Raw genomic sequence first — 27,275 nt, 5'->3', positions numbered from 1 at the left:
CAAGAGATTTGTCTTGACACAGCAAAGAATTTTCTGTTTCTTCTTTTTATGTTAGACCACAAAAACAAGGGTCTGACATGGATATAAAACGTAAAATTTTAAAAACAGCACCATTGTATCATAAAATATTTTAGATTTTCACATTGTTGTAAATAATTTATTTTGTCCAGGAAACTTGGAATGTGTGGCTTTCTGGTCATCAATCAATGAATCTTGTGAAATGAATCTACAAAACAATGAAATTACACTTGCACTTTTATTACCATTGTTCTGAGCAAAGCCTTCCTTCTGAGTTTACAATACATTTTATGCTTAGGTCTTTTTTATTGTTTCATTCCAGATTTCATCAGTTTGTAAAGAGGTTCACCAGGACAGCAATTTCTGCGTTTGCAAAGGAACAAGTAATAGGTTTATTCCATGTTTCACAGGTGTGATGTGAAGAAGGCTCCACGGCCTCACACCTGAAGAAGGCTCCACGGCCAATACGTTGTGTTTTCTTTCTACTTTTTTTTCAGCATGGAATAAACCTATTACTTGTTCCTTTACAGCCTACGCATGCTACCCACGATTTCTGTGTTTGCTTTTTAAGATGTAGCTTGTAAGTTGCTTTAACCATTTATTTAATTTTATATCCCATCTCTCCTGCAACGTCACTCTCTAATAATAATCCTAAAATTATATAGTGCCTTATAAATTAATAATATCAATGTACTTTAAAATATAAAAAAATGCACATAGAACAATTAAATACAGTTGAAAAACACAACAAATCCTAAAAAAAACAAAGCAAATAGAAATCACAAAGCAATCATGAAAAAGTAAGTTTTTAAGTTAGACAACATCCCATGTGGCTGAATCTATTATTTCTTTGGGATAATGGTAATGATAAGCGGACCAATAGAAACAACTAGCCACATATCAAATAAAACCACTGACTTATGTATCAGAGTTTGAAGAAGTGAAAATGTGAGCCCAAGGACAAAATTCTTCAGAATAGATAACATAAGGAGGAGTTCCTATGATATGGGTTTACCTTTGTTCAAAATGTACTCATGAGGTGTCTTTGTGTGTTTAGGTTAGATTAAGGCTGAGGTTTATTTCTAATGAAAAGGATGCCAGGGCACAAGACTTAATGTTGTTACAGATGGCATCATGCAACTATGTCACTCAACCACTTATGTATTACAGTACAATGGCATGATAACTAGCGTAAGGGTAAGAGGGTAAGAGGGTTAAGTGTAAAAATAAATTAAAAGACACCACAAGACAAAACAACAAATATTTATGACTACATTCTCTGTGTGATCTCTCCATATTATATCATGTAGTCTGATAACCAAAGTGGAAAACTCATTTCTGCAGAAACCCTCTTATATAGATTATTGACAGAATCAGGTGCTCAGTCTCACAGGCACATTCATCACCTACAGTAACAACCTGCAGTACATCACATCATCTCAATGGAAGAATCACTTCAAGGTACTGTACAAGTGCCAAATCAAAGTTGTTCAAAATCTATTGAAGTATTGGTCAGAAATGGCTAACAGATTACAGAATGTATTCTGACAGAGGACGTAGAACAAGAGATAAAAGAGCTGAGAAGGAATAAAACACCTATAACAGATGGAATAACAACAGAGATGTTGAAAGGAGGAGCAGTAATGGTATTAAGGATAATACAGTGGAGGGACTGATTAAAAAGATAAATGACAATGAGATCCTGGATGGCTGTGGTAAAGGAATCATACTCATAAAAGCAAACATGGGATAATATAGAATGCAGGAACTACAGAACAATAACGCTGCTGAGTATCCCTGATAAAATATATACCATATAGAAAAAAAATAAAAGAAGTGTAAAAGAAGCAACAGGCAAGGAATAAGCAGCACTTTGACTTGAAAGAGGTACAATAAAACAGTCACTTAACTGAGTGATACAGAGGGCGATAGACATGGAGGGCAGTATACCAATTTGATGGTCTTTCCACAAATTCTCTATGAATAAGAGACATGGTCCATTCTTCTAAGAATAATTTTGAAAATATATAATGACATTAAATCTGAAAACCCGTGAGCGAGTTCTGTGTTTTCTTAATCACAAATACACAAAGAATTGTATGATTGAATCCTGTAAGATGGTAGTTTCTAGATGAGTTTTGTCTGGTCTTCTGCTACAGCACTTTGAAGGACAAGTCACAAGAATATTTCAAGAATGCCTGAAATATTTCCTTTATTCCTCACTACAGTGGTTCCAGGTGGGAAGTGCTTGGAATGTCAGGGGGCAGACACATTGGACTCCTCGCAATGCTCTAAATTTGGTAATCAATATATCCTATGGCCATGGACTACTTTAGCAAGTAGTTGGAGTCGCTGTTAGCAAGCAGATATTTGTGTGAGTATGGGGACTGTTACTAGTAGCTTATGTACCACTAGCTTATGTTCTACATAAATGGAGAAGTCATCCCCCTTGTGATTTTTCTGAGTCAAAGTGCTTTTATTCTGAGGCAAAGTTCAATTTGTCTTACCAAAAACCCTGAAGTTCTATAGGAAAGTTGGACACAAAACAAATAGCATTTAGTACAAGATATAATGTGCTGTTTTACATTGGATAGAGAGGGATTTCTCTTCTTACTCTCAATGCAGAGGGAAAAAAAGGCATTGAAAATGCCTGCTGAAGAGCTTTACCCTTTTTCTCAATACAACAGACGAGTGACTGTTTTGACTTCATCAGTGTGCTGCAGCCAGAATTTAATTGTGTATCATTCATTTTCTCACCCATTAAATATGACTGTGCTTTTACAACCCTTTCTATCACTGCAACATCAATTTGTGGTTATAACTTCTGTTATATCTTTCCTGAACATGTGTTAGTTCATGAATAATAAGTCCTTGAATATACAGCTTTTGTAAAATGTACTTATAACATAAAGAAGTGTTTGGTTAATTTTTAAAGCAAGTGAAAACTCATAAGTTTACTGCAGCATAGACTGCATATCTTCACAGATCATGAACATTTCCTGCTCTAATTTTCTAATTTACCAATAAGATCTCTAGAGTATGTCTGCTTTTATGGGTTCAGATATTCAGTCTCCACATTCATGATCCTTGTAAAGCCATCTGATTGGCCTAAAAAGAAGTTTGGCCAGTTGAAAACAAAATCTATTTACCACCTGGGTCAAATATCAAACCTCTTTTCTGGCACTGGAGGGGCAGGCTCTTCTTCCTCTGGAGGATGGCAGTCTGGTTCTTCAGTGGAGGTCTCCTGCTTGGGCAGTGCCTTACTCTTTTTGCTGACTGTGGCATATAATGCATGAAGATTCTCGCCACCCTCTTCAGGATATTTTTCAAGTTCTATATCGGACATCACATTCACAGTGATCTGGTTTAAATCCTGAAGAGGTGGGAGGCAATTGGATTCTCTCAGATCCTCAACAGTATGGTAATCTGGGTCTTCTGACTCCTCCCAGAAGGAGGGATGTAAGGGGCTATGTAACTCTATTAATGTTCTGTTAAGTGATGGGCAATCAGACTCTTTGAGTCTGGAAGCAGCTTCTTTCACTTCAGCAATGCTTTCATACGGTGGGTCCAGATAATCTCTAGGAAACCCTGAACTGTAGTTGAAGCTGGAGCTGTGGTTGTTGAAAAAAATTTGGTCATTGGATAAAAGAGCTTTTTGATTTTTTTCAGTGTTTGCTGATGGGCTGTTATGAAGACTGGCAGGTTCTTGTAGGACAGCAGAAAGGTTCTGTTTTTCTAGATGTATCCCAGAAACATTCAAATTTGTATCTGTATACTTTTTAAGTGTCCCTTCTATTTTATCCCTTCTGCCATTGAATAGTTGGCCTTTTCCAATAGAGATGTTGTCAGAAGTTTGTGTAAATTCCTTATGTAGAGTGATTATGGTAGCTGTTTCAAGACTTACATCCATTTCAATGGAATTCCTTTGAGATGCTGAGATTTGCTTTTCTGCAGTATCACTACAGTTAAATATTTCTTCAATTCCAAAATCAATAGGTTTCCTCTGGTTTGTGATTCTAGGAGTATTATCTCCAAAAGAAAACAAAAACAACAAAATGTTATCAGAAGCAGAACATTGACAATGGATTTTTGTGTGAAGCACAAAGAAAGATATTAATTTATTGATATATTTTATGCTGCAAGCTCTGTTAATTGCCCACACATCTGTGCTTTTTTTATTTCCTACTTATTTGTGTATTTTGTTCAAACCCTTCTATGATGCATTTTACACAGATTTATACAAGTTGTATTATTATGTGATATTGTTAAAAGATTTATTTTCCTTTTACTGTGCCTTAAATTTCCTTTTATTTTGCCACTTACAGGTGATATAAATCCTGTATTTTCAATTGACAGTAAATGAACATAAGGAAAACAGTAAAAAAACAAATACAAGTAATAATACAGTTGAAAAGTCTGGTCTATATATTCTTTTAACTTACTTATATTATTTATCAGTAACCATTGTAACATTTTTAATGTAACAGGGGAAATGTTTTATTTTTATACTTGAAAATGAAAGCTTAATGTCAGAAACGAAACCTTTGCAGCATGTTTCAACATGTTCAGCCTCTGATGTTCTACAGTAGGCTGTGTTTTGTTTATCCATCTGGCAAGTGGTTAAAATTCTATTTAATCCAGACTCTTATTTAGAGGTAAATATCTTGCAGTTGCCTTTGCTGTTTTATTCTTTCACTCATAACTCTAGACAAACCTCTTGCCATTTTCTGAGAAATATGGAGAGTGAACATTTCATACTTTTCAAAAGTTTGCATTATTGCTATTGAGGTTAATTTGTTACCATTTCTATGAGATCTAAGATCTGGAACTCTTATTTAAACACACTACATACATTGGAATAACTGCTGAGAATTTAGTGCTAAAATTATTGGCAACATGTTTTGCTACCTACTGTATGAGTGCCAAGTGTTTAATTAGCTTCAGAGCTGAAATCTTGCACAGATACAGTATGTGCAAAGATGTCACAGTGACATCTCTTATGTAATAAGAGATCATTGAAGGAATTCAGTAGCAGTTTGAGCTAGCAAAAGGGATAAATCACAGCTGAACTGCTGCTAAACTAATTGTAAATTGTAAAAAGACACAGTGGGGACTGGTTAATTATTAGTTAATTGGTTAAGATTTTAGGAATGCACATTGTTACAAGGGTTTTGTGTGTGCAGACTCTGGGGCTTGAACTTGAATTGTGTTGCCATATGTAACCGGTAAAGTACTGGTGCAATGGAATTCTTACTTACAGAAAGTCTCTCAATTGTTAAAAAAAGTGTAAAATGTGCAGACAGTGCATCAAGACAATATACAAACAGTAGACAATGTGAAAGTAAACAAGTAAACAGTTTGAATGTAAACAGTGCAGACATGTAAACAATGACTGGAGATGTGCAATAAATACAATTATAATGAGGCACAGTAGATGGTGTAGGTGTTGTCCGAGGGGCATGGCTAAATGTGTTTGCTAATCGCACTGCTTGTGAGTAGAAGCTTATGAACTTAACACACTTTGCTGTTATAACTTTTTGCTATTAAGCTATTTGTTGGAATAAAGTTCTTGCACTTTGCCTCCTTTTGTTTAACAAATCTGTTAACAGAAAAATATTCTTATGGCCATCAACAAATTACGGACCCTTTATATCTGTATGTGACTTGTGTATTTAAAGGACTGTGGTGGTCAACTTTTGTTTCATGGAAATCAGGCTGCTCATTATGCAGGGCCAGTATGAAAAGCATCTGTCTTTCTGTACTAGTCCTCTTTAGATTACGTGCCATTAAAAACAACTTGGATGGGATTACATTTTATTTGAAAAACAAAAGTGATGTGCTGTAAGCTACGTACTGTACAAGTCATTGGATTTGAGGTATGTGATTATCCATGCTTATTCAGCAGAGAAATACTTACCCTACAATCTGTGACAGGAGTCTAGTTGCTTCTTAAAGGCTCTAAACCACCCTCCTATACTTGTATAATTAAAAATAATGACACTTGGTAATATTATGAAAAAGCATGATGAATGGGATAACTGTTTTTTTTTGTATTTGTGCCCATATCTACTAAGATAGTAGTTTTTGAATCAGAAGAGGACATTTGGCTTGTCTTTCCTGTTTAGCTCTTCACTAACATCATCCTTCAGTACAAGACCCTTATCACTGTGGAATAACTATAAGCAAGTGGATGTTCAAACAAATTCTTCAAAAGACTGCATTGCTCTTTGTTTTGTGTTAGAAGGATACATAGTGATTTGCCTTTTCTTGTGTCTCTAATAAAATGATCCTCTCATTTTAACTTTTTTCTAGATCAGACTTAATGTAGTAATTGAATTCATAGCCTGGGACCATAACTTATGAGCAATTATCAAAGTAACCCTTCAAGGGAAACATGGGAATGTAGTCATATAACAATCAAACCTTCTACCTTTCTCATCGTCCATAATTCTCTTGAGGTCTGGATTTATTCTGGATCCTGAATCTTCAAGTTTGATCTGTGGAACACAATAGTACATTAAATCTTCACTTTCCCAAACTAAACATGCTATTTGGTATTTTTTAGAATGAGTTAAGGATCAGCTATACTGGAAGAATTTAGATGAGTGAATTAAATAATAAAGAGAAGGAGCTGAAATAAAACACGTTACAATACTTTTGAATCAGACTAGTTTGATGATTGTTTATTTCTTACTCTAATATGGCTAGCGTATCGCTACCCTCAACATGCCAAAGTCACTTACATGTATTTTGTCATATTCAATAGTGGTAAACAACAAACAAAAGAGCTATTGCAGCACAGTTTTTACAGATAAACTTTCATCTCTTTCTAGGATCACGTTTGTATGCACTGAATAATCATGTCAACCCTAACTGCTACCAAAATTGATTAAGTTTAAGTCCTAATAGAGGGAATTTGCAAATTGACATCTAGGCCCTTTAGGGTTCAATATAAACTGAACTTACCACTCTAACCAGCTGAGAAGATGGCTTTTCAGTTCTAGTGGTGTCCTTCAACTCAAAAGATTGCCTGAAAGCAGGAAGAAGACCGTCATATGTAAGTGATGTCTGTTGTTTGATTCATTAGAAAATATACATTGCCATTACCCATGTGTTTTTCAGTATACAGTAAAGTGCTGTCTTAAAAGAAGTGCAGTCAATAATTAAATACTTTATACTTTATGGAACAAGTAATATGTTTATTCCATGCTGAAAAGAGCAGAGAGAAAACACAATGTTTCAGCTGTGAAGCTCCATAGCCCAAACATTGTGTTTTTTCTCTTCTCTTTTCAGCATGGAATAAACCTATTACTTGTTCCTTTGCAGACTATGCATGCTGACGCAGCTACCCTCCTGAACCACTTTATACTTTATGTTTTATGTAGTAAAAGGAATGCAAAACTGTTTACATACAGGGTGAGTCCCACTCCATCCAGTACTGAAGTGCAGCATTCACCTGGGAGATGTTGTGTCAGTCTTTATATTCCAGAAGTTACTCTACACAGACTGTGGAGAGGGGTCTAGTAACTGAGCAATTAAGGGGGGGGGGGCATTTTAGGAAGTCCAAACTGCAAAAGACCAGAGTGAAGTTTAACCAGGCACCAAGGTTTAACACCCTTATTCTTATTGTATGAACAGTGCCAGGGGATCTTCAATGAGATAAAGTCATTGAAGATCCTGGACATACAGTTTTCCGTTGCATTTGGCACACAACATATTGCACTATTTGGACAAAATGTATTGCATAAACTCTGGATATGTAGCAGTTCTATTTATATTGAGTTTTTTTAAATACAATTTTTATTGTACTATTATTATGTAACTTAATTCTGTAACATTTAATTTTGTGATTTTTATTTTTATTTCCCCCTCGTGAGCTCACAGAAAAACATTTCATTGCTAGCAATTATTGCTGCATGCTGTATTGTTGTGCATTTGATAAATAAACTTTGTTTGATTGATTGATCAAGTCGTCAGGATCTTAATTTATAGTCAAATGCAAAGGATAGCATATTGTACCTGGTCATTATGTTTGTGTATTGGTTTGGAAATTGTGGCCAAGAGGTAAGAGTGTCACCTAATGGTTCACCAGCACCACTTGTAGAAAAAACTTGATTTCTTTAGAGCACTGGTTCCCAACATGTGGTCCAAGACTATAAGAGGTGACTGAACGTGTCTACTGTAAGTCAGAATCCCCCTTAAAAGGAAAAATACTTTTGCTCTGCAGAACTCTGGTTGGTCTCGGGTGGCCGCCAACGAGCACCGTTTGCAACAGAGCTGTGGTGTGGACAGACGAGCAGCTGGCCCTGTCCTATTAATGCATTACCTGTTCATGGGGAACGTGGTGCTTAATTGTTCACAGATGACCTAATTTTAGATCAGGGGTTCGAACGCAGCAGAGCAGCCACCTCACTGTGATCTATTGAAAGTCAGCTCTCAATCCAAGCCGGGAACATGAGCTGGGTTTAGACCTTTGTCAGGGTTTGTACAGGTTAGTTTTACCCAATTGATAATGTATTGTTTAGTAGGGATCCTGTTCAGCGTGAAAGAAGCACAGATTCAGTCATTTGGGGTACAGTTACTGTATGTGCATGTCTGAGAAGCTAATGGAGCAAAGAACCATCTGTGAGAAAAACTGAACAGTGCAGTCTTCTCAGAAAGGGGACCACCAGTACATCTTGGAACCTGGAGGGATCCAATCCATCCGCAAGATAGTGTAAGACGCAAGGTCATGACAGACCACTCAAATGTGCAGTGGTAAGGTGGAACACTGACTCAGAGCTACATTTTGTGGGTTGTGGATTGGCCATCACCACATATAAATATAGTACATTAATGCACATTCACTGATGTAGCTATATGAAATAGATTTGTTCAAGAAAGAATAAGAACTTCACATTATTTAAGGTGTGTACAGTACAATGTTTTTCTTTGAAGATACCTTTATAATATTGTTTTTAGTATTCACTGATATTGTTGCATACAAATGTGTAGGATATATTATATATTGTATACACATATACAGTATAGGTAATTGGGATCCCCCCCATCACCAATGTATAACACCCACCTCCTACGGCAGCCAAATTGTACCAGTACACTTAATACACATCAGCGATTAGTGGGCAGGATTGGTATAGGGCAGGGGGAAATTCGGCCAGGAAACCAGAGTTAACACCCTTACTTTTTTGAGAGACACCCTGGGATTTTTAATTACCACTGAAAGTCAGCACCTTGATTTTACAGTATATCTCATCTAAAGGACAGCATCTTTATTACCATATAGTGTCCCCATTGGGACATTCCCTATTTGTTCCACTATCATCTGTTCCAGCAGCTCATCTCCCAACCAGGTACAGGCCAGCCTCACACCTGCTCAGCTTCAGCAGTTTCTCACTTTTGAGCTGCAGGGTGATATAGCTACTGGCTAGAAATATATTGTCTTTCTTCTTTTTTACATTTAGATTAAACCTACCGCTTTGTAATTTAGATTTGGTTTAATAGGGTGGTTACTGTACAGTGGCAGATCTAAATTAAAGTAATTCACAAATAGATTGTTATTAATTTCATACACTTATATGTTAGTTTATTTTGTTAGTTTCTCAGTACAGTTTTGAAGTGTGATGTCCATGTTCCCTGAAATTGTTCCAGGGTAAAGAAAGATCGATTGACAATTTTTTCTATTTGTTTAGCAGAGTAATATGTAACAATTTAGAATACTGGTATGATGAAATCAAACTTTTTTAAATGGAACAATTTAAAATATGTTAATTCAAAAAAGTCTAATTAGAATATCATTAGTTAAATTTCACTTTTCACTTTTTAGTCACTGAGATCCCCTCTGGAATGAAAAACAGAATTCTCTGGTTACAGTACTGATTCTGTCCAAAAATTGTGTTGCCTTGATGCATGTCCTCTTCTTCCCAGTAGAGGCCACTCTAACCACACTCTTATTCCTGTCTAACACCACTCCCACTGATTTATAGATCAATGAACTCACCAAGCAGATAGACATTGTAAAAAGCATGTATAGTAGCACATCGGTTAAACCACAGTATGACTTCTACAAGTAATACAACAGTGTGAACAGCTACCCATGATGAAAGGGTAGTTCTTTGTGTTATATAGGTAACTTTCAGAAACAAACCATGCAGCTATTTTAATTCAGCTAAATATCTAATCCATATAAGCTGAAAATCATAGACACTTGCAAACATTGCATTAGTTACCCTGAATTGCTACTACTGATGTAAAATTAGTTCTGTGGATATCACTGTGCTTGAATTAAAAACAATTGAAGAACTTAAGGGTGATATTTGATCCTGTCTTGACCTTTGATTCTAATGTGAAGAATATTTTAATAACTGGATTCTTTCATCTCAGAAATATTGCCAGACTACATCCTACAGTATGTTGCCTTCAGCTGCACCAGAAAGGCTGGTCTTTTCTTTTACTAGAATTGGTTACTGTAACACCCACTTTCAGTGGTATCTCAATATACACTGAATAAAACTGCAGTATGTCCAGAATTCAACAGCAAGAATATCGACCACGTTGCATACACGTCTTCACATTACGCCTGTCTTGGAGTCTTTGCACTGGCCTCCTATCATAATCTCCATGTATTGTCTGCTGCACCTCTAACTGCTTGTGTTACTTTTACAGACACTATATCAAATAATGTGTATAATTATTATCATTGTTGTTGTTATTCCTAATGGTATTTCAATGGAGAAAATGGTGAAGTCTTTATTACCACCTGCTGGTAAATCTGTGCATAGCCATGAAAATAAAACTAAACCCTTTTTTAGAATCAAGAATCAAGTCCTTTGCTATCATAATGTTGTTAGCTTTCTGATTGACTTAGTGATTATCATGTGATTACAGATAAAATCTTATAAAATTAAATATAAAATCTTTGCAAAAGTAATTAATTTTGAAGATTCATCCACTATAGTACTACTTATTCTATAAAATGGAGTAGTTTTGGGTCTAGCTTTCCTCTCACAAGATCTGAAGTATCTTTGGCAGAGATACTTCATGTGGTACTGTACAGTAGGTGAACTGATCAAGCATTGATACCTGATGTTAATCACATCATATCATTATGGTGCATTTATGTTCTAACTATACTCACAATACCTAAAACTGTGGAATTATTAGATTTCTGTACCACTATTTACGGTACGTTTTGAAAAATATATTTTCCTTGAAGAGGCAAAGGCAAAAATAGTGAGAGCCAAGAATAAAAGAATGATTAACCAATCCATGAAAGCAATAAACAATATCAGTATCTAAATTTGCAGAACAGTATACTGTATTACATACTGTATCTCCATAATGCCTTATGTTGGTATTTCATTAACTAAGAATGCCTTATAAATAAACGATTTTATACAAAGAGTAATAAAAACAGGTACTAGTTAAAAGTATTGCAGTTTTTAAAAGATCTAACAATTAAAAGATCTGCTATGACCTCGTTTCCTTTTGTGGGATAATATTGTGTCTAATGAAGCACATTAACTGATTTATGTTTTTTCCTGTTAGGAAGTTGTTCCTTTTAAAATTCATGTGTGTTTAACAGGCCAGTGAGGCAGAGACCTGTGCAAAAGATAAAGCAGCTTATTTAAATGTATTTATATATTGGAATTATTATTTAACAGTGCTAATTGTTTTGATATTTAAATTTTAACAAACAATACAAGTTTTTATGTCATTTTAGGTCAGCTAATTTGTTTTTTGCTGTTTGAAGGCTTTGACTAAATGTAATTGCTCCTCTTTACTTATTAAAAAACATTTTTCTTGTTTTCACACAGTGGTGCTGAATTTTACACTTCAGGAAATCCTAGAGTATATGTGTTTAAAGTGCAACAAAGAGGAGGTAAATCTAAATTAAACTAATTTGTATTGCATTTTATGCTGAGTTATATTTTAATATTACAAAAAGTGGTTCTCTGTGACTGGTGCTGGTGTGGAGTGTCCCTTAATCTGCTGGTCTGTGTTCCAGCTGGGCCCCTCAATGATTACTGCTAACCCATGCCTGTAATTGATGTACTTGTCTTTTTAGGTGATTTGGTTCTGTACTTGATCCTTGATTTCAAAATGCTTTTTTACAGTGGTGCTTAGGACTTAGAACATGCATATACAGTTTATATGGTATATACAGTATAGTGGGTTTTATATTCTTTTATATTATTAATTTGGGATAGGATATGGCTTTGAGGATGTGTGTTCATTGTTTTACCTTCTTAAAGCTAAGTACACATGTTTTAAAGTTTATTTGTAGCTCTACACTCGGTTGTGCTAAAATAAAAACTCTATTCAGGTTGTGACACGATTAACACTGCTGCCACTTAAGGATTTGACCACAATCAGTTCTGAAAATAACTACACACATAGTATTTATATATCTATAAGAGAGAGAGTTATTACCAGGTCTAAAAAATCCTGTTTGTGATGGAACATATGTAATAAATAGAAATGGTGTCACTTCTGTAACCTGTCTTTTTTAGCTTTAAGTAGCCATTGGCACAATGAATGAGAACAGGTGCCAAGATTCTTGCTAACTGTTTATAAAATAGAATTAACCAAGAACTGCATATTTTAAAATCATACCAGATTCCAAAAAATACCTTAGTTTGGGAAATGTTAGGATCTTTTAGATGTAGGAATGCTTGAGAATGCAAACCAATTCCTAAAGGTTTTCATTGAGTCTTCAGTGAGACTGAGTCACTGCTCTGTCTTATTTGGTACACTTTGCAGTTCAGCTTATAAAAATGTTCTGTGGTGAACAAAATGGTTGAAAGTTTGAAAAATAAACAGAAAAGCTAACAGAAAAGGCAACAGTAAAATCTGGATTGACAGGGAAAGCTTGAACTTGAACTTGCAGACGAGGAAAACATTAAAAAACATTCAGACTGTGCAAAAAAACATAATTTGTAGAAATGTACAGTATTAACAGCTAATCATTTCAATATTAAAGAGAAAGTAAATTATTCAATTAAAGGATTGGTGAGGAATACTTTAGCCACATATGTATCACCTACAGTAGTGATAAAGTAAATTTTGTAAGCTTGCTTTTATGCAACAAGGAAGTACATTAAAAAATGAAGTTTGACAGACTATCCTATTCCATCCTACAATATCAAGAAATGCCCCTGGGAGGAAGAACTGTGGTGGATTTGTTTTGCAGCATGATAACAATCCTAAAGACAAAGCCAGGCTCTTAAAAAAATCCTTAACTCAGAAATAAAAGTTTTTTTTTAATTTCCCTCATCCCCTGACAAGGTAGCAGTATTTGCTTGTAAATAGTGATAAGTAAAATATTGCAGTCAACATAAATCTGACTTTTCAAGCAAACATTGTTGATAAAAATTCCTCAGGCTATGTGACATTTTCTTTGAAGTCATGAGGTGAAATGAGACTTACGTTTAGTAATTTGAGGTAGAGAAAGAGAGAAGCCTGGTTGAAATGGCAGATTTGAATGTTTTAACTAAAACGTGATAGAATTAAATGAAACAAACATGATGCTTTGATGCTGAATGTGCTTATATGAGATTAAAGTGGGGCAAAGGTCACTGTACCCCAAATACTAACACCACTATCCAGTTTGATTTTTTAAATGTTGTGTTTTGCTGCAATATAATTGCTTTTCTTAGCAAGAAGACTTTGTCATAATGGAGGAAAATTTAACTATAACATCTTAATGCGCTACGTACTTAACAGATGTAATTAAGCTTCTTCTCCATCCAAAAGCTATGTAAAGATGCACCATAGTTTAAATAAGGCCTATGAACTTACAGCCTCAATTGTTTTGGGAGGACAGCCATTGATACTCACCTGCCACAGGTTGTGCAGAGGATGAGAAGGATGAGGAAGATAAAAAAGGCTGAGAAGGAAATGACTGTTAGTTCCTGGGGTAGATCCCTCACTGTGGCCCAGAGCTCCAGGCCTTCACCTACAGGAGCCATGAGGGATGCCCCACTGATCAGCTGGAATCACACAACAGAAAACAAAAAAATCTGTCTCTGTGGAGAAAAAAAAAATGTAGAGATTCTCAATATGACACATGTCTTTCTACAGTCCTCATCCCGCATCTTCCCTCAACCCAGTTCAATTTTTGACCAGAATTTTTTTTCTCACTTAATAGCTTTGTTGTGACTGAGCGGCCAATCAGGATGGCTTGTGAGAACTGATATCCTTTAGTCATGTTGCCTGTTTTGTCAGACTGCTTATCCTAAAGTTGGCTGTATTTTGATTGTAACTCATACAGTATAATGCACTTTATGAACCAGGTGGTAAAGGAATTGTCTATTTAGTCATATGTCTAAACATGCAAATTAAATGTTCTTCAAGGCATAATAACACTTTTGATAGAACACAAATGCAGGGTTGCTGGAAGCTTTAAAAACAAAGTTCTAGTATACTATTCTTTTAATCCATTCAAAACACTGTTTTTAACTTTCCTTCATCTGCTACATTGAAATCACAGTTTAGACTTATACATGGCAGACAGGATGTATGTGGAATCTGTGTGGTATTTTTGTGGTGCTACTCAAACTTGTATTTTTCTTACAGTATTTGTAGAATGTCATTGTTTTTGTTTAATCCATAAATCTGTCAGGGGGTGGCAGTCTGTTTTTCTTGCTGGATTTTTGGTTTGTTTGTCACTGGTTTTAACATCTGCTAAATTAAGCAAGTATTGAGGCGCTGAAAAACATCAGCTTGTCGTCTCAACGATAATAGGGAAATAAAACTGTTCCCTTTGAACAATTACTTCATAGAAAGCCAAGATAAGCCTGGGAGATGGAAGACATCCTTGAATTTTTGACTGATGTGCTAAATGGGAAGAAACACAATATTTTTGTGAGAGTAAAATGGAAAGGCAAGCAGATCAAGCGAAAAGAAAAGAAACAAAATACCTTCATGCCCAAGTTATATTAATCGATCTGGAATTTCTAGTGAATATCATTTTTCTATTTGAAGAATCAGAAGAAAATTGGAGGTTCACAGGTCTAGCTGAGGCGAAGGAGCTCACTTCCTGTTACAGACATGAATGGTGACAATTCAGAACCACAGTGTGACACTGACAGAAAAGAAAATGGCTCTTTCACAATTTGTAACCCCCTTTGCTCCACCTATGACCACATCAAGCCCACAGTCTGTGCAGACATCTAATCGGAAAATCTTTGTTCTCATTTTGTGACAGGCCTGCAAGTAGCGTTCACCTAGTACCAGAAGAGAACTAAACAAGCAGTAAAGGTTCTCTTTTGCTGTCATATCTATGTAATGAAACAAAAAAAGATTCAAGTGAGGAAGCATATTAATTTTTAATTATGGAAAAGAGAAGAGTATTATAATGAAGGAGGTGGTGATAGACTCATAACAGAAAGGTGATGCTGCTGTTGTATTGTTAAGTGAGGTTCTTTACCCCAGTTGCTCCTGCTGCTGACTGGATAAGTAAGAATGAGCATTGCTGGGCGTAAAACCTGCAATTAATTGAAATCACTTCCAGGAGGGAATCACAATCTCTTAGTCTGATTAATGCTACAGTAACAAAGATGGGCTCTGGTTTGATGAACTTGTCTTTAGCTGATTAAATACTTGTTAATTAATAATTTTGGTTAGGTTTTAACAATCAGGAAAAAGTCTCTGGAAAAAGTTCAGTATAAAGTTTACTACAACGGACAATGTCACAGACACATTATGATATGAACCATTAAAGAAATTGTATTTATTTTTCAAACCTGCAGGCATTTTAGCAACAGTTATTGGCAAATAATTTCTAGGTAAAATATAAATAACACAGAAAGCAGGTAAGTGTAATTAATTATAGTACAAATTACTAGAAATTAATTCTACTTCTGCCATCTTCAGCATCCCCAGAATCATAATCTTAACTTATTTTAGATTAAGGCGGATTGTAAAAATCAGAGAATACTAAATACTAGAAGATTTTCCTCTTTGGATTTGAATGTTATAGGGCCATCACAGATTTTTAAGAAGTGAACTAATTTATTATGCTAGTACTTTTTAAAGTGCCAGTATACATTTTCAGCATTCTGTCATATAATTGAAGCACTGCACTGCATAGCACACACATATTAATATATATTGACAGTGACATTGTTTGAAACATAAATAAAACATTTTAAATGCATTTTTTTTTAAAGAGAAATGTTATACTTCTGTATGCATGTATTTTTGACTCGAAAATGACTGGCAAAAGCTGAAAATGGAACATTCAATTGTGTATAGTGGTCCACATTATACCCACAGGATGTGTACAATTTGACCATAGCTCAGCATTCCTCTCTGTAACCAGACTAAAGTTTACAAGATTAGTTACAGCAGGAACAAGACATGAGTGTCAGATATTGGTTTTAGAAACTTGCACACAAACAACAGACAACCTATAGAGAAACTGTGAGACTTACATCAAAGATAACCTTAAAGCAACACTTACAATAGCACGTATAACAGTTTTCTTCTGCTCTTTTTCCCAGAAATCTAAAATACATTTGTCTTGGTTCATACGTATCTGTATTCAACTTGCCTTGATGAGTAATTATTGCATTGTAAGACCTTATTCATCATGCTAAAAAAAACAAATTATTGTTGCACTGGAATCAGTCCAGAGAAAACAGACCAGATACAGTACTATACATGTGTAAAAAGTGCTGAACTTGAATGGAAAAGACTATAGTATGACCGGATACAACTTTTCAAAATCCTCAGAAGTATTGACAACTCAAAAGTCAACAATTCTATAACAAGCAACTTTCCTCATTCACAGATAAAAAAAATAATGTAGAAGTTTACTATGGTACAGTAAGCTAGAAGTTCCTCTCACTTCTTCCCCTTCACAAACTTTTTTCACTGAGCTTTTCACAGTTTTTTTCGTGCTATTTTTTCCATTCTCTCTGTGCGATATACCTCACTGTTCTGAGCACCTCAATTCCCTTTTTTCATTTCTCCTATCTAAGGAGTAATCGTAAATGTGCGAGCGAGAGTCTAAAATAACTTAAGTCACCTTTTAATGTCATGCTATGTTTATCCTGAAGACAGCACATTTTAATTTAGCTTTACCACACATCATACTATTTTAGAAATGAACTAATTGGTTGGTTATAACATTACATTTAAATTGTAGAGTTTAATTTTTTAAAAATAATTTAATCATTCATCATTTTTTTTTCATTTCATGTGTGTACCACTTTGGAATTGCACATTTTCAATCAATTTAGCAAACCTGTAGCAAACCAAACCCTTGGACAGAACAAATGTGCAGGACCTTCAAAATGTATATTTGCCACACAATGTTTTTGTACACACTTAAAAACCACAAACAGACAACAATAGACATAGGATATCAGAAAATGAAGAGATTTAGATCTGAATGATAACACTGTAGGTCCAAAGTTGGCATAAAAGGAACTGCTGTTGCAATACAAGTCAAAGAGAACTAAGTCTACTAAGTGTAACCCCGGCGTCCTGGCCAAATTTCCCATTGGGCCTTACCAGTCATGGCCTCCTAATAATCCCCATCTATGAATTGGCTTCATTACTCTGCTCTCCTCCCCACTGATAGCTGATGTGTGGTGAGCGTTCTGGCGTACTATGGCTGCCGTCGCATCATCCAGGTGGGTGCTGCACATTGGTGGTGGTGGAGGGGAGTCCCCATTACATGTAAAGCACTTTAAGTGGAGTGTCCAGAAAAGCGCTATATAAGTGTAAGGAATTATTATTATTATTTTTATTATTATTATAATTATTATTATTATTATAACTCCACCCATTCCTATTGACACTTGGTCAATTGCACGCCACTGCTTGAGGAATCCCAGCCACAGTAAGCTAATGAAATAGCTCAGATATAAACCATCTTGTCATACTGACACCTTCTACTTTTCATGAGGAGGGACACTGGACAGACCTCATTAGAATCCTGTTTAAGTAAAAGACTAAAAGTCTACTTTTGTTGCTGTTTACTGTATGTTGAAACATAATTTACATTCCTGGACAATACAGGGCAGCCATAAAAATAAAACAACATTGGGGTGTATATTCAAAAGAACAATATTTAAATAGAGGGAGGTTATGTTAAAATTACACTAGTAAGACCTCACTGAGAACACTGTGTTCAGTCTTGGTCACCAGCTTATAAAAAATAACGTTGCTCTTGAATCAGTCCAGAGAAGAGCAATTAGATACATTATGATTTAAGGATAATGTCCTACACTGACAAGCTGAAAGAATAGAACCTTTTTAGTCCTGAACTAAGAATACAAGTATACCTAATATAAGTATTTGGGTATTGATGAAGTCAACTCAGTGGACTCCAGAATTCACATTGAAACACAAGCCAGAGGACACAAATGGAAACTACATGGAAGTGCATTCAAATATAAGAACATGATATTTCCTTACCCCAAAAGTGGTGGACAGAAGAAGCTACCCAATCATGTTGTTGAAGTCAATACCATTGCTTCTTTAAAGAACCTGTTGAATGAAATCCTTGGATCAATTACAGTAGCTGCTATATACCAAAGGATCTAGATGGTCTTCCTCTAATTTGTAACTGTTCTTAAGCTGAGAGAGTAGTTTCACTTGCACACATATGTAGCATGGCATTTCATCTATGAAATCTGCAGATGTGTTAGGTAGAAAAATCTCCAAAAGCCAGTGAAAATGGCTTGATTTGGTATTATTACAGCTTTGCCTTTTCGTTTTTGCCTTTTCGTGTCTTTTTATTTGTTTATTGAAGAGTACATTCTCTTGATCATGGATTACTTAGCCAGATATGTCCAACTACTAATAAAGACAGCACACACTGCTGATAATAAAATTGTCAATGACTTTGTTTTTATACAGTTTTATGAATCCCAGAGAGACTTCATTATGGTCAAGGGAGTACTGTAAGTCTGAAAACAAACTTTCCCATCTACTCTGGTATTACTGTAAGACTGACAGGTCAAGGACAACAACTTATTATCCAAAAGGAAATGTGTAGGGTGAGAGAATGAGCAGGACCATTCTGCTAAGTTGTCTGAAAACACTACCAGAAGAGCAAAAGCTACATTAGAAGGCATTCCTAAAAAGAAGCTTTCTGCCTTTAACTTCACTTGTCAAGAGGTTTTTTCCTCTAGTCTACTACAGACAATTGATTAACCTACTTTCTAGATTCTTCTCTAATTAAGAATCCAGTTAATAAAACCATACTGATGTGCAAAGGTGAAACAGCAAATGCAGGAGTGCTATGATTGTTCTTCAAGTCTTCTAAGATATCCCCTGATCTGATCGGGCCTGGACTGCTGAAAACACTGTGGGAAGACAGTGTCTATGTTTTGGTAAACAGGAAATATGGAAGATCTGTGCAGATTTAAAGCAGAAGTCGGAAAAGGCTAAAACAAAGTGTTACATTTAACCCTCCTATTGCCTTGTGAATACCTGCCTGTTGAAAGCACCAAGTAGAAACAAAACAGTTAGAAGACACGAGGACTAGTGCGGAACTCAAGCTCCTTTTCCCATTCACTATCGGAAGAATCTGCATGTGAGAAGCATGACTAATCATACAGGGGAAATGGGTATGACCCTAAAGCAGGTCCATTTCATCATCCAAGAAAAATCAAATAATGACAACAGCTTTCCACAAGCAGTTGCTGAAGAATTTGTCAACTAGTATATTCTGGAAAAGGAGGTTATCTGTCAACCCAGTACCCTACAATACAACACCATTAAATACATACAAGTAAATAATACAAGATTCACCAGTAATGTCCAACAAAACAATAAACTATTCTGTTAGAGGCAGTTATCAACAGTATAACCAAACCACAAAATGATGTAAGCTAAATTGTCCAATAATACTTGGAATTGTAATAAATATACTGTACAGTATATAGTTATGATAAGTACAATATTAAATGTGAAATATTTATCTTGTATAAGGGTAACTTCAAAGTGTTTATGGTCTTCTTAGATCTTGTAATACTCTTAATTCTTGTAAGTGATGAGAGATTTGTTTATTTATATTATGGGAGAGCTAAGGAAAATTAAATGCTTTACAGAAATGGCCAGCTGTTTCTATATGATGCAGGGGAAAGTCTGAACCGCAATAGACTCAGTACAACTTTTCTTGTTTTAAGGGACTGTTTGTATTGGGTGAACACAACAGATATTAATGCAATACAATTTGTAATGTTTAGGATTTTATGTTGTGTTTCTTAAATGTCTGGGATTGATTCAGTATGGGGAGAATGTAGGACCCTGTACATTTGTACAGAACTAATAGTATTACAACAGAAGAGAAAAGATCTGTCATACTCAGCTTTTATTATTTTCTATACATGAAACACATGAATCTTTAAAGTAGTATTTAAATTTAGTGTTTTTGAAAATATTGTCTGGTAAATTAGAAAGATTAAAACAAAAATGACTGTAATGATACAATTTAATGTGTCTTAGAGAAGAAAAAGACTTCAATCAGAAAATATAGCTTTCTATTTTTTTAACTTTGATTTCCTGTTAATGTTGTATGTTTTGGCTTCAAAATAACTGTTGTAAAGGATGGGTTGTGTTTGGTTAATCACATCTTCGGGTACGTACGGAGTTAGCTGGCAGGTTGCTCTAAATACACAGGTTGAACTTCTTACTCTTATCTTTTTTACTTTTATTTTCTTTTTATATATCACAGTAATGCTCCATGTTGCACAAAAATCTACAAACGCCATTTGTTATAAACACAAGACATACAGTAAAAATGAGTTTAAAGCAAAACAAAAACTAGCAAACCAAAAACAACCTCTTCCTTCCACTCATTTTCAAATGAAAAAGGAAGATGAAACTTTCATTTTACAGTGAAGAGAGTTTGAAGCACCATACTTCAATATTTTAGCTTACATGGCTGCACTGGACTGTGCATTAAAAAGAAACATGCTATTACTCTAAATCCGAGGTATACATTAATATTGTTAATAGAATGTGTGAACATCAACAGAATAAGCTAACAATCACGACAAAAAAGAACAATTTACTTCTTGTTCATTCCATCAGCTTCTGACACTCACAGTGTGACCTTACAAATAAAGATTTGATATTTAACTCAATTGATAAGGTTTCTGATTTAAAATATGTCTCTCCCTAAATAGTAAGGCATAACAACACAGCGATAGAACAGGAAACAGTGTGTAGCACTTACAGAGGAACTGTAGGTTCAAGCACCTTTGTGAAGTTGTGAAGTTCTAAAAGACTGCCTCAGGCTCCCATACAAATCCCACAGGTTTCATATAAAGATTTCCTTTGAGTTCAAGGCCGAAGACACTGTTGGGTCTCAGCATGTCACTGTAGTCACTCTCTCAAGAGCCACCTCACTCCACTGTAGCTTCCTGCTCCACTGCTTGCCTGATCAGTCCTAGTTGTCGATCAGCAACCTTTGAACATGCAGTTACAGTTGTGAAAACACTTTGTTCAGGGGCCTGGTACTGTACTTCCTCATTCTCATACTCTGTCACTTTTATTTATACCTACCTGACTGTGGAATGCAGGTTGACATAAATGAAGTGAAGAAACTTAATATCTCTTTCTTATTCATGTACAGTGCCTTTACAAAAAATATTCACCTCCCTCCAGTGATTTCCCATTTTATTGCATTGCAAAAGATGTACAGTATGTACTGTATGCAAAATGTGGATGCTCAAAACTTTTCAACAACAGTTGAAAAGAAAGATTTTGTAAAGAACATATCAAGAACTGAACTACTGGTGTGTTGATTCCAAACATATCTGTCTCTTTGAGCCAATAGTTGGTAGAAGCACCTTTGACAACAATTACAGCTGCTAATTTGTTCAGGCTTTGTCAGGTTGGTTTGGAATTGTTGATGGATGGCAATTCTCAAGTCTTGCCACAGATTTTTTATTGGATTCAAACGTGGACTGGGCCACTCAAGAATACACACTGTACAGTATATCTTGTTATATGACTTTGTCCTTACATTTAGACCAACACGTTTTAACTTTTGGGTGATCACAAAACCTTTTTCCCACAGAGCTTTTGTCTTGCCACTCTATCTTTGGCCCACGGACATTTTCTTCCATCTCAGTTATTGAGCTCTGTAGCCCTTTAAGAGTTGCCATTGGCCTCAATGTGGAATCCCTAAGCAGTTTTCTGCTTGTCCAGCTATTCAGCTGTTCACTGCTCTCAAAGGGATATTCAGTCTTTGAGAGCCAAAGAAAAAAATCTTTACCCTTTATCCTGTCTCTGTGTCTCTATAACTTTAAATATTCTCTATAACTGAAATATTTTGGAAGCTCCTTGGTCTTCATGGTTGAATCTTTAGTTGAAATTCACTGAACTTAAATACCTTAAAGAGATGTGTGTTTGTATCCTGTAATCAAGTGAACCACAACTATTGCACAGAGATATAGAGTCCATTCACCTAATCGTGTCACTTGCCAAATTAATTTGTGTAACCCTCAATTACAAAGAGGGTGAATACATATGCAATCAATATAGAAATATTCAATTTGGGCATGAAAAGTTTTGATTAAAAAGATTTGTTTTAAATTCACTTTAAATTGCTGTTGCCTGCAGAAAGGACTGCAGTAGCAATGAGAATATCAGCAGATTAAAGGCCCCCATACATTGTCTCAAAAGGTGCCCTGTGTAGTCATCTCTGTTTTGTAGAATATGTTGTTTGATTTTTTATTTACTTTTGCTTATATGTTCAAAATAAAGCCAGCATCACAATTTAGATGTTATATTTGTTGCAGTGCAGTTCATGTAGGAAAGTCACTGACTTATTCTACAATGGGATCTTCCACAGAATAGAGATCCAATAGATTTTAATGGAGGATATAATTGGAAACATTTTTCATGGGGTGTTTAAAATTGTATTTGTAAGAAGTAGATTCTGAATTCAGATCTTTTCAGTCACCATATGTTCAAATTCCTCCGTACTGTATCCCATACTGTAGGTCCAGCGACAAACTCTATTTTGGTGTGGAATTAATAGTGGGACTAGGGGAATAGAAGAAAATTAATCACTGTAATCAAATTTGATTTTTTAGTGTACCCTAACTGAACAATCTTTTTCTGACATGTAATGATAAGTGGTAATGGAAGGGTTTGGCATGCATAAAATAATTATTTACCATAGGCTGCGGCTGACACAGGGCAAGATCACATGAGATGCAGTTGAAATATTATTTGCATCATTGTTTTTTTTTTAATTGTTTTACCTCTAGCCATGAAAAAACAAGAGTTGGCAATGTTTTCTGTGATGTTTGTGTATTCTAATTCAGTACCACATGTTGGGGATTAAGCAAGAAGGACAGGTTGTGCCACTGAAACTAAAACATACCTGATATCCCACATCTCATTTAATCACACGACTGTGCAGAAATGTCACAACCCAGGAATGCTCTTCCCCTCCAAACAATGCAGTGTTGCTGCCTTAGATAAGGTAAAATGCAACATGTGTTAAACCACTTCACATTTTGTATTTGTGCTGTATCTCTCTCTAGAATATGCAGGGTTTTTTCAAAACATCTACGGTATTTACATGTGTCAAGGCTGTCTAGTAATTTTTAACAAATGGGTTCCTGGACATCTGGAACAAACTCCTTAGCAATGCTCATACAACTGACAGCATGGGATTCTTAAAGGCTTTAAAGGCTTGATAGGGTTTGAAAGGCTTACTAATTTTCTAGTAGCCAAACAAGCAAAATGGCCTAAATTTCCAGTTCTCATTTACAATGTTGTTCATTCTTATAGATATTGGACCTTTCGCTGGAGATGTGAAGACCTTTTCATTGTTATTCTAGGAAGACATGAATATTCTGTCCTGTATGCGTCAGAAGCTACAGCAAAGGCTCCAGTTAACCTCACTCCCTTATTCTCTTCAGTTCTTGGCAGGTCTGTAGGCAGACAGTCAATTTAGCTGTGAACTGAGTCAGATATGAAACTTGTACTCTAGAAGTCAATTTAGGGCAGTGAATTAGCCTGTTTTGCTACGTAGTTAACAGATGGATGAAGGATTTGCTTTGGCAAAAAACATATGTCATGCTTTGGGCAGCACTGAAAACACTTTTTTCAGTTTTCCAGTGAACTGTGGCAGAAGAGTTGGGAGTACTTAACCCAGAGGAGGCAATGTTGTGAAAGTCACTGTAAAGGAACCGTAGTAAAAGGCAGGAGTTTATCTGATATGTAATAAAATGATAGGTAAGATAAAAGGATACGTACACAAATTTACAAATCATTTGGTTAAATCAACTTATAATTCAGGTTATCTGCTTTTCTTACTGGAATTAGATGGTCTAATTGTTTAATTACCATTACAGTGTAAAATTTGATACCCATATTGTGGAGGTATTTTCAAAGCTGTATTAATTTGAATTCTAATTAGTTTGAATTATATTTAAATTATTTGCAGGTGTGTTGTTTTCGATTTGCTTTTTTCTATCATTTAAAATGGTTAATTTTTAATTTGAACATGTAGCCATATGCCACATAGGCTCTTGGCACACTTTCTCTCCATCACCCACCCATCCTTTAACTGTTTCTCTCCATTTAGGGTCATGGGGGAGCTAGAGCTTATACTGGCAACCGGTGGGTGCAAGGCAGGATAAATCCCAGATGGAACACTGGCCATCACAGGTCAGACACACAGAGACCCACAATTAACGGACCATTGGACTGTGAGAGAAAACCAAAACACTTGGCAAAAACCCAGGTAAACACAGGGAGAGCATACTGTACAAATTCCACAAAGATATTATCCCAGATCTGCAAATGGACCCAGGGCCCCAGCACTTTAAGGTAGCAATACTAACCACTATGCCACTGTGCATATACTATATACGAAATATAACATTCATTCTAAGAAGAGCTGAACCTCTATAAACCTATAAAACCAAGAACAACAGTAACAAAATGAACGGGTAGAAACATGAAGGGTTATTTCCAGGCTAACGTTATGACTTTTCTCCTTGATTTCTAAATATATTAATAAATGTATATTGTGAAATTAAAACAAGTACAAATTAATACTGGTATAATTTGTATTTATTAAATCAATTTATTCATTGATTGACTAGCAGCCATTGTTCATTGTCTTTAGTAATTAGTACTTAATTTCAAGTGCAACAAACTACACAACAGTGTCATCTAGTGGTCAAAGTGGTAAGTGTGATTAAAAACAATGACAGCAATATGATGCCATTTTAGAAAACGTTTTATTTATATCTCATTGATATTAAAAACATGTAAATACAGACACTTGCAAAATGTTTTTTTTTGTGTTTGTCTACTGTATGTGTGCTTGGCTCTCAGGAAGTCCATGGCTTGGATAAAAATACTGATTCCTTTTCTAAAATGATTTTCTTTATAACACTGAACATTTTAGAAGTTCGATTTAGAAAGTGATTTTTGAAATACATTTACTATAATATCCCCTGGAACAGACGTTTTTGAGCAGTATCTCCCAATTACCTGATAGCTGCCATCACATTCTTGTCATAATTTAACATGACCTCTCAGTCTTAGTCTTTAATTTTGTGTCTAGACAGTTTATATTTCAGTTGAGAAACTTCAAAAGTGGGTTAAAGCCATGTGTGGGTCTCTACTTTGCTTTTTCATGTTTGACACCTTTAAATCCCCAAATAATTACATTAATCTGCCAAGCCTTTTGGAGTGCTCTGGATTCACAAGAAAGGTATTAAAGTTAAAACAAAGTTCTATGTGTTCCATTCTGAGAGACTTTGCAGAAGAAGGCTTTAACTTGCATCACAAGAGAATAAAATTGTTAAGACTGTTTTAGTATGAACTGTTAGTATTATTTAGTATTAATTATTGTTAATACGGTTACTGTTAAGATTGTTTGCATTAGGCAGGACGTACTGATTGCCAGTTATAGCTGAATATCTGCATTGTAATCAAACTGCATTGTAATTTATTTACAAATAAAATGTTCCATATTCTATGGTTATTCTCTTTGCATGTAAAGTCATTCACTTTTCTTATTGGCTATAGGGATATACAGTATGTAGTGAAAAAAGGTTAAGCAATTAACATTTCTTAAACTAGTTCAGGAGGGTAGCAGCATCAGCATGCATAGGCTGCAAAGGCACAAGTGATAAGTTTATTCCATGCTTTATTTCTTCCTTTTTCAGCATGGAATAAACCTATTACTTATATCTTAAACTAGGTTACTATCAACTGTTTATGATATTATTGTTCATATGATGGCTGTATTTTTAAAAGAATGCTTAAAAACTAAATAAAATTGAAACTTAATATTTAGCAGCTGGACAACAATCTTTTTTTAAACAAATACAGTGAATCTGTTATCACTTCAATCAGCTTTTCTGTGTATTACTCCTTTTACTAAAGGCATGATTGAAGATGCAGAGTGAAAAACAATTAACTTGAACAAATTGGTCTTGAAACACCATGAAATCACAAGAAATGAAAGATATTAAAAAAGGCTAACCACCAGAGCAAAACTGTTCAGTACCACATTATAACAGGGAAAGTCAAAGCATTATCCAACAATCTGGGGAAAATGATTGTTGATCTCATTGATGGTCATATACAGTAAAATTCCATAAGACAGTCCAGCTTAAACTGTCTGTGTGAGCCTGGTCAGTACCTGGTCAGTACCTGGATGGGAGACCTCCTGGGAAAAACTAAGGTTGCTGCTGGAAGAGGTGTTAGTGGGGCCAGTGGGGGGCGCTCACCCTGCGGTCCATGTGGGTCCTAATGCCCCAGTATAGTGACGGGGACACTATACTGTAAACAGGCGCCGTCCTTCGGATGAGACGTAAAACCGAGGTCCTGACTCTCTGTGGTCATTAAAAATCCCAGGGCGCTTCTCGAAAAGAGTAGGGGTGTAACCCCGGTGTCCTGGCCAAATTTCCAATTGGCCCTTACTAATCATGGCCTCCTAATAATCCCCCTCTATGAATTGGCTACATTACTCTGCTCTCCTCCCCACTGATAGCTGATGTGTGGTGAGCGTTCTGGTGCAATATGGCTGCCGTCGCATCATCCAGGTGGATGCTGCACATTGGTGGTGGTGGAGGGGAGTCCCCATTACCTGTAAAGCGCTTTGAGTGGAGTGTCCAGAAAAGCGCTATATAAGTGTAAGCAATTATTATTATTATTATTAAACTACAGTATATGGTCTATCATCAAGACATTCAAGGTCAGTGGGACAGTTTCTATGCCAAATAGAAAGCTTACTAAAATGTGTGGTTAGT

The 27,275-nt window shown here is 35.5% G+C and overlaps 1 protein-coding gene across 1 annotated transcript; it reads right to left on the bottom strand.

Annotated features, from left to right (window-relative positions):
* Positions 1–242: 242 nt before the first annotated feature.
* On the bottom strand, positions 243–21,455 carry LOC107077020 (uncharacterized). Its single transcript, XM_015344120.2, has 7 exons — positions 21,218–21,455; positions 18,448–18,519; positions 14,940–15,058; positions 13,858–14,045; positions 6,985–7,048; positions 6,449–6,515; positions 243–4,047 (listed from the first exon to the last, which is right to left on the bottom strand). The coding sequence occupies exons 4-7, from the start codon at positions 13,986–13,988 to the stop codon at positions 3,176–3,178; spliced, it is 1,134 nt and encodes a 377-aa protein (XP_015199606.2). The 5' UTR covers positions 13,989–14,045; positions 14,940–15,058; positions 18,448–18,519; positions 21,218–21,455; the 3' UTR covers positions 243–3,175.
* Between the last annotated feature and the right edge of the window lie 5,820 nt (positions 21,456–27,275).

This window comes from Lepisosteus oculatus, chromosome 2, assembly GCF_040954835.1.
Source record: "Lepisosteus oculatus isolate fLepOcu1 chromosome 2, fLepOcu1.hap2, whole genome shotgun sequence".
In the NCBI taxonomy this organism is placed as follows: domain Eukaryota; kingdom Metazoa; phylum Chordata; class Actinopteri; order Semionotiformes; family Lepisosteidae; genus Lepisosteus; species Lepisosteus oculatus.
This window is presented reverse-complemented; position numbering and strand designations above follow the sequence as displayed.

Coding starts and splice junctions, on each gene's coding strand:
- LOC107077020 (XM_015344120.2), bottom strand. CDS start 13,988: ATGGCTCCTGTAGGTGAAGGCCTGGAGCTCTGGGCCACAGTGAGGGAT. Junction 7,049..13,857: donor CTCTGCACAACCTGTGGCAG/GTGAGTATCAAT, acceptor TCCTGCTTTCAG/GCAATCTTTTGAGTTGAAGG. Junction 6,516..6,984: donor CTTCTCAGCTGGTTAGAGTG/GTAAGTTCAGTT, acceptor TGTGTTCCACAG/ATCAAACTTGAAGATTCAGG.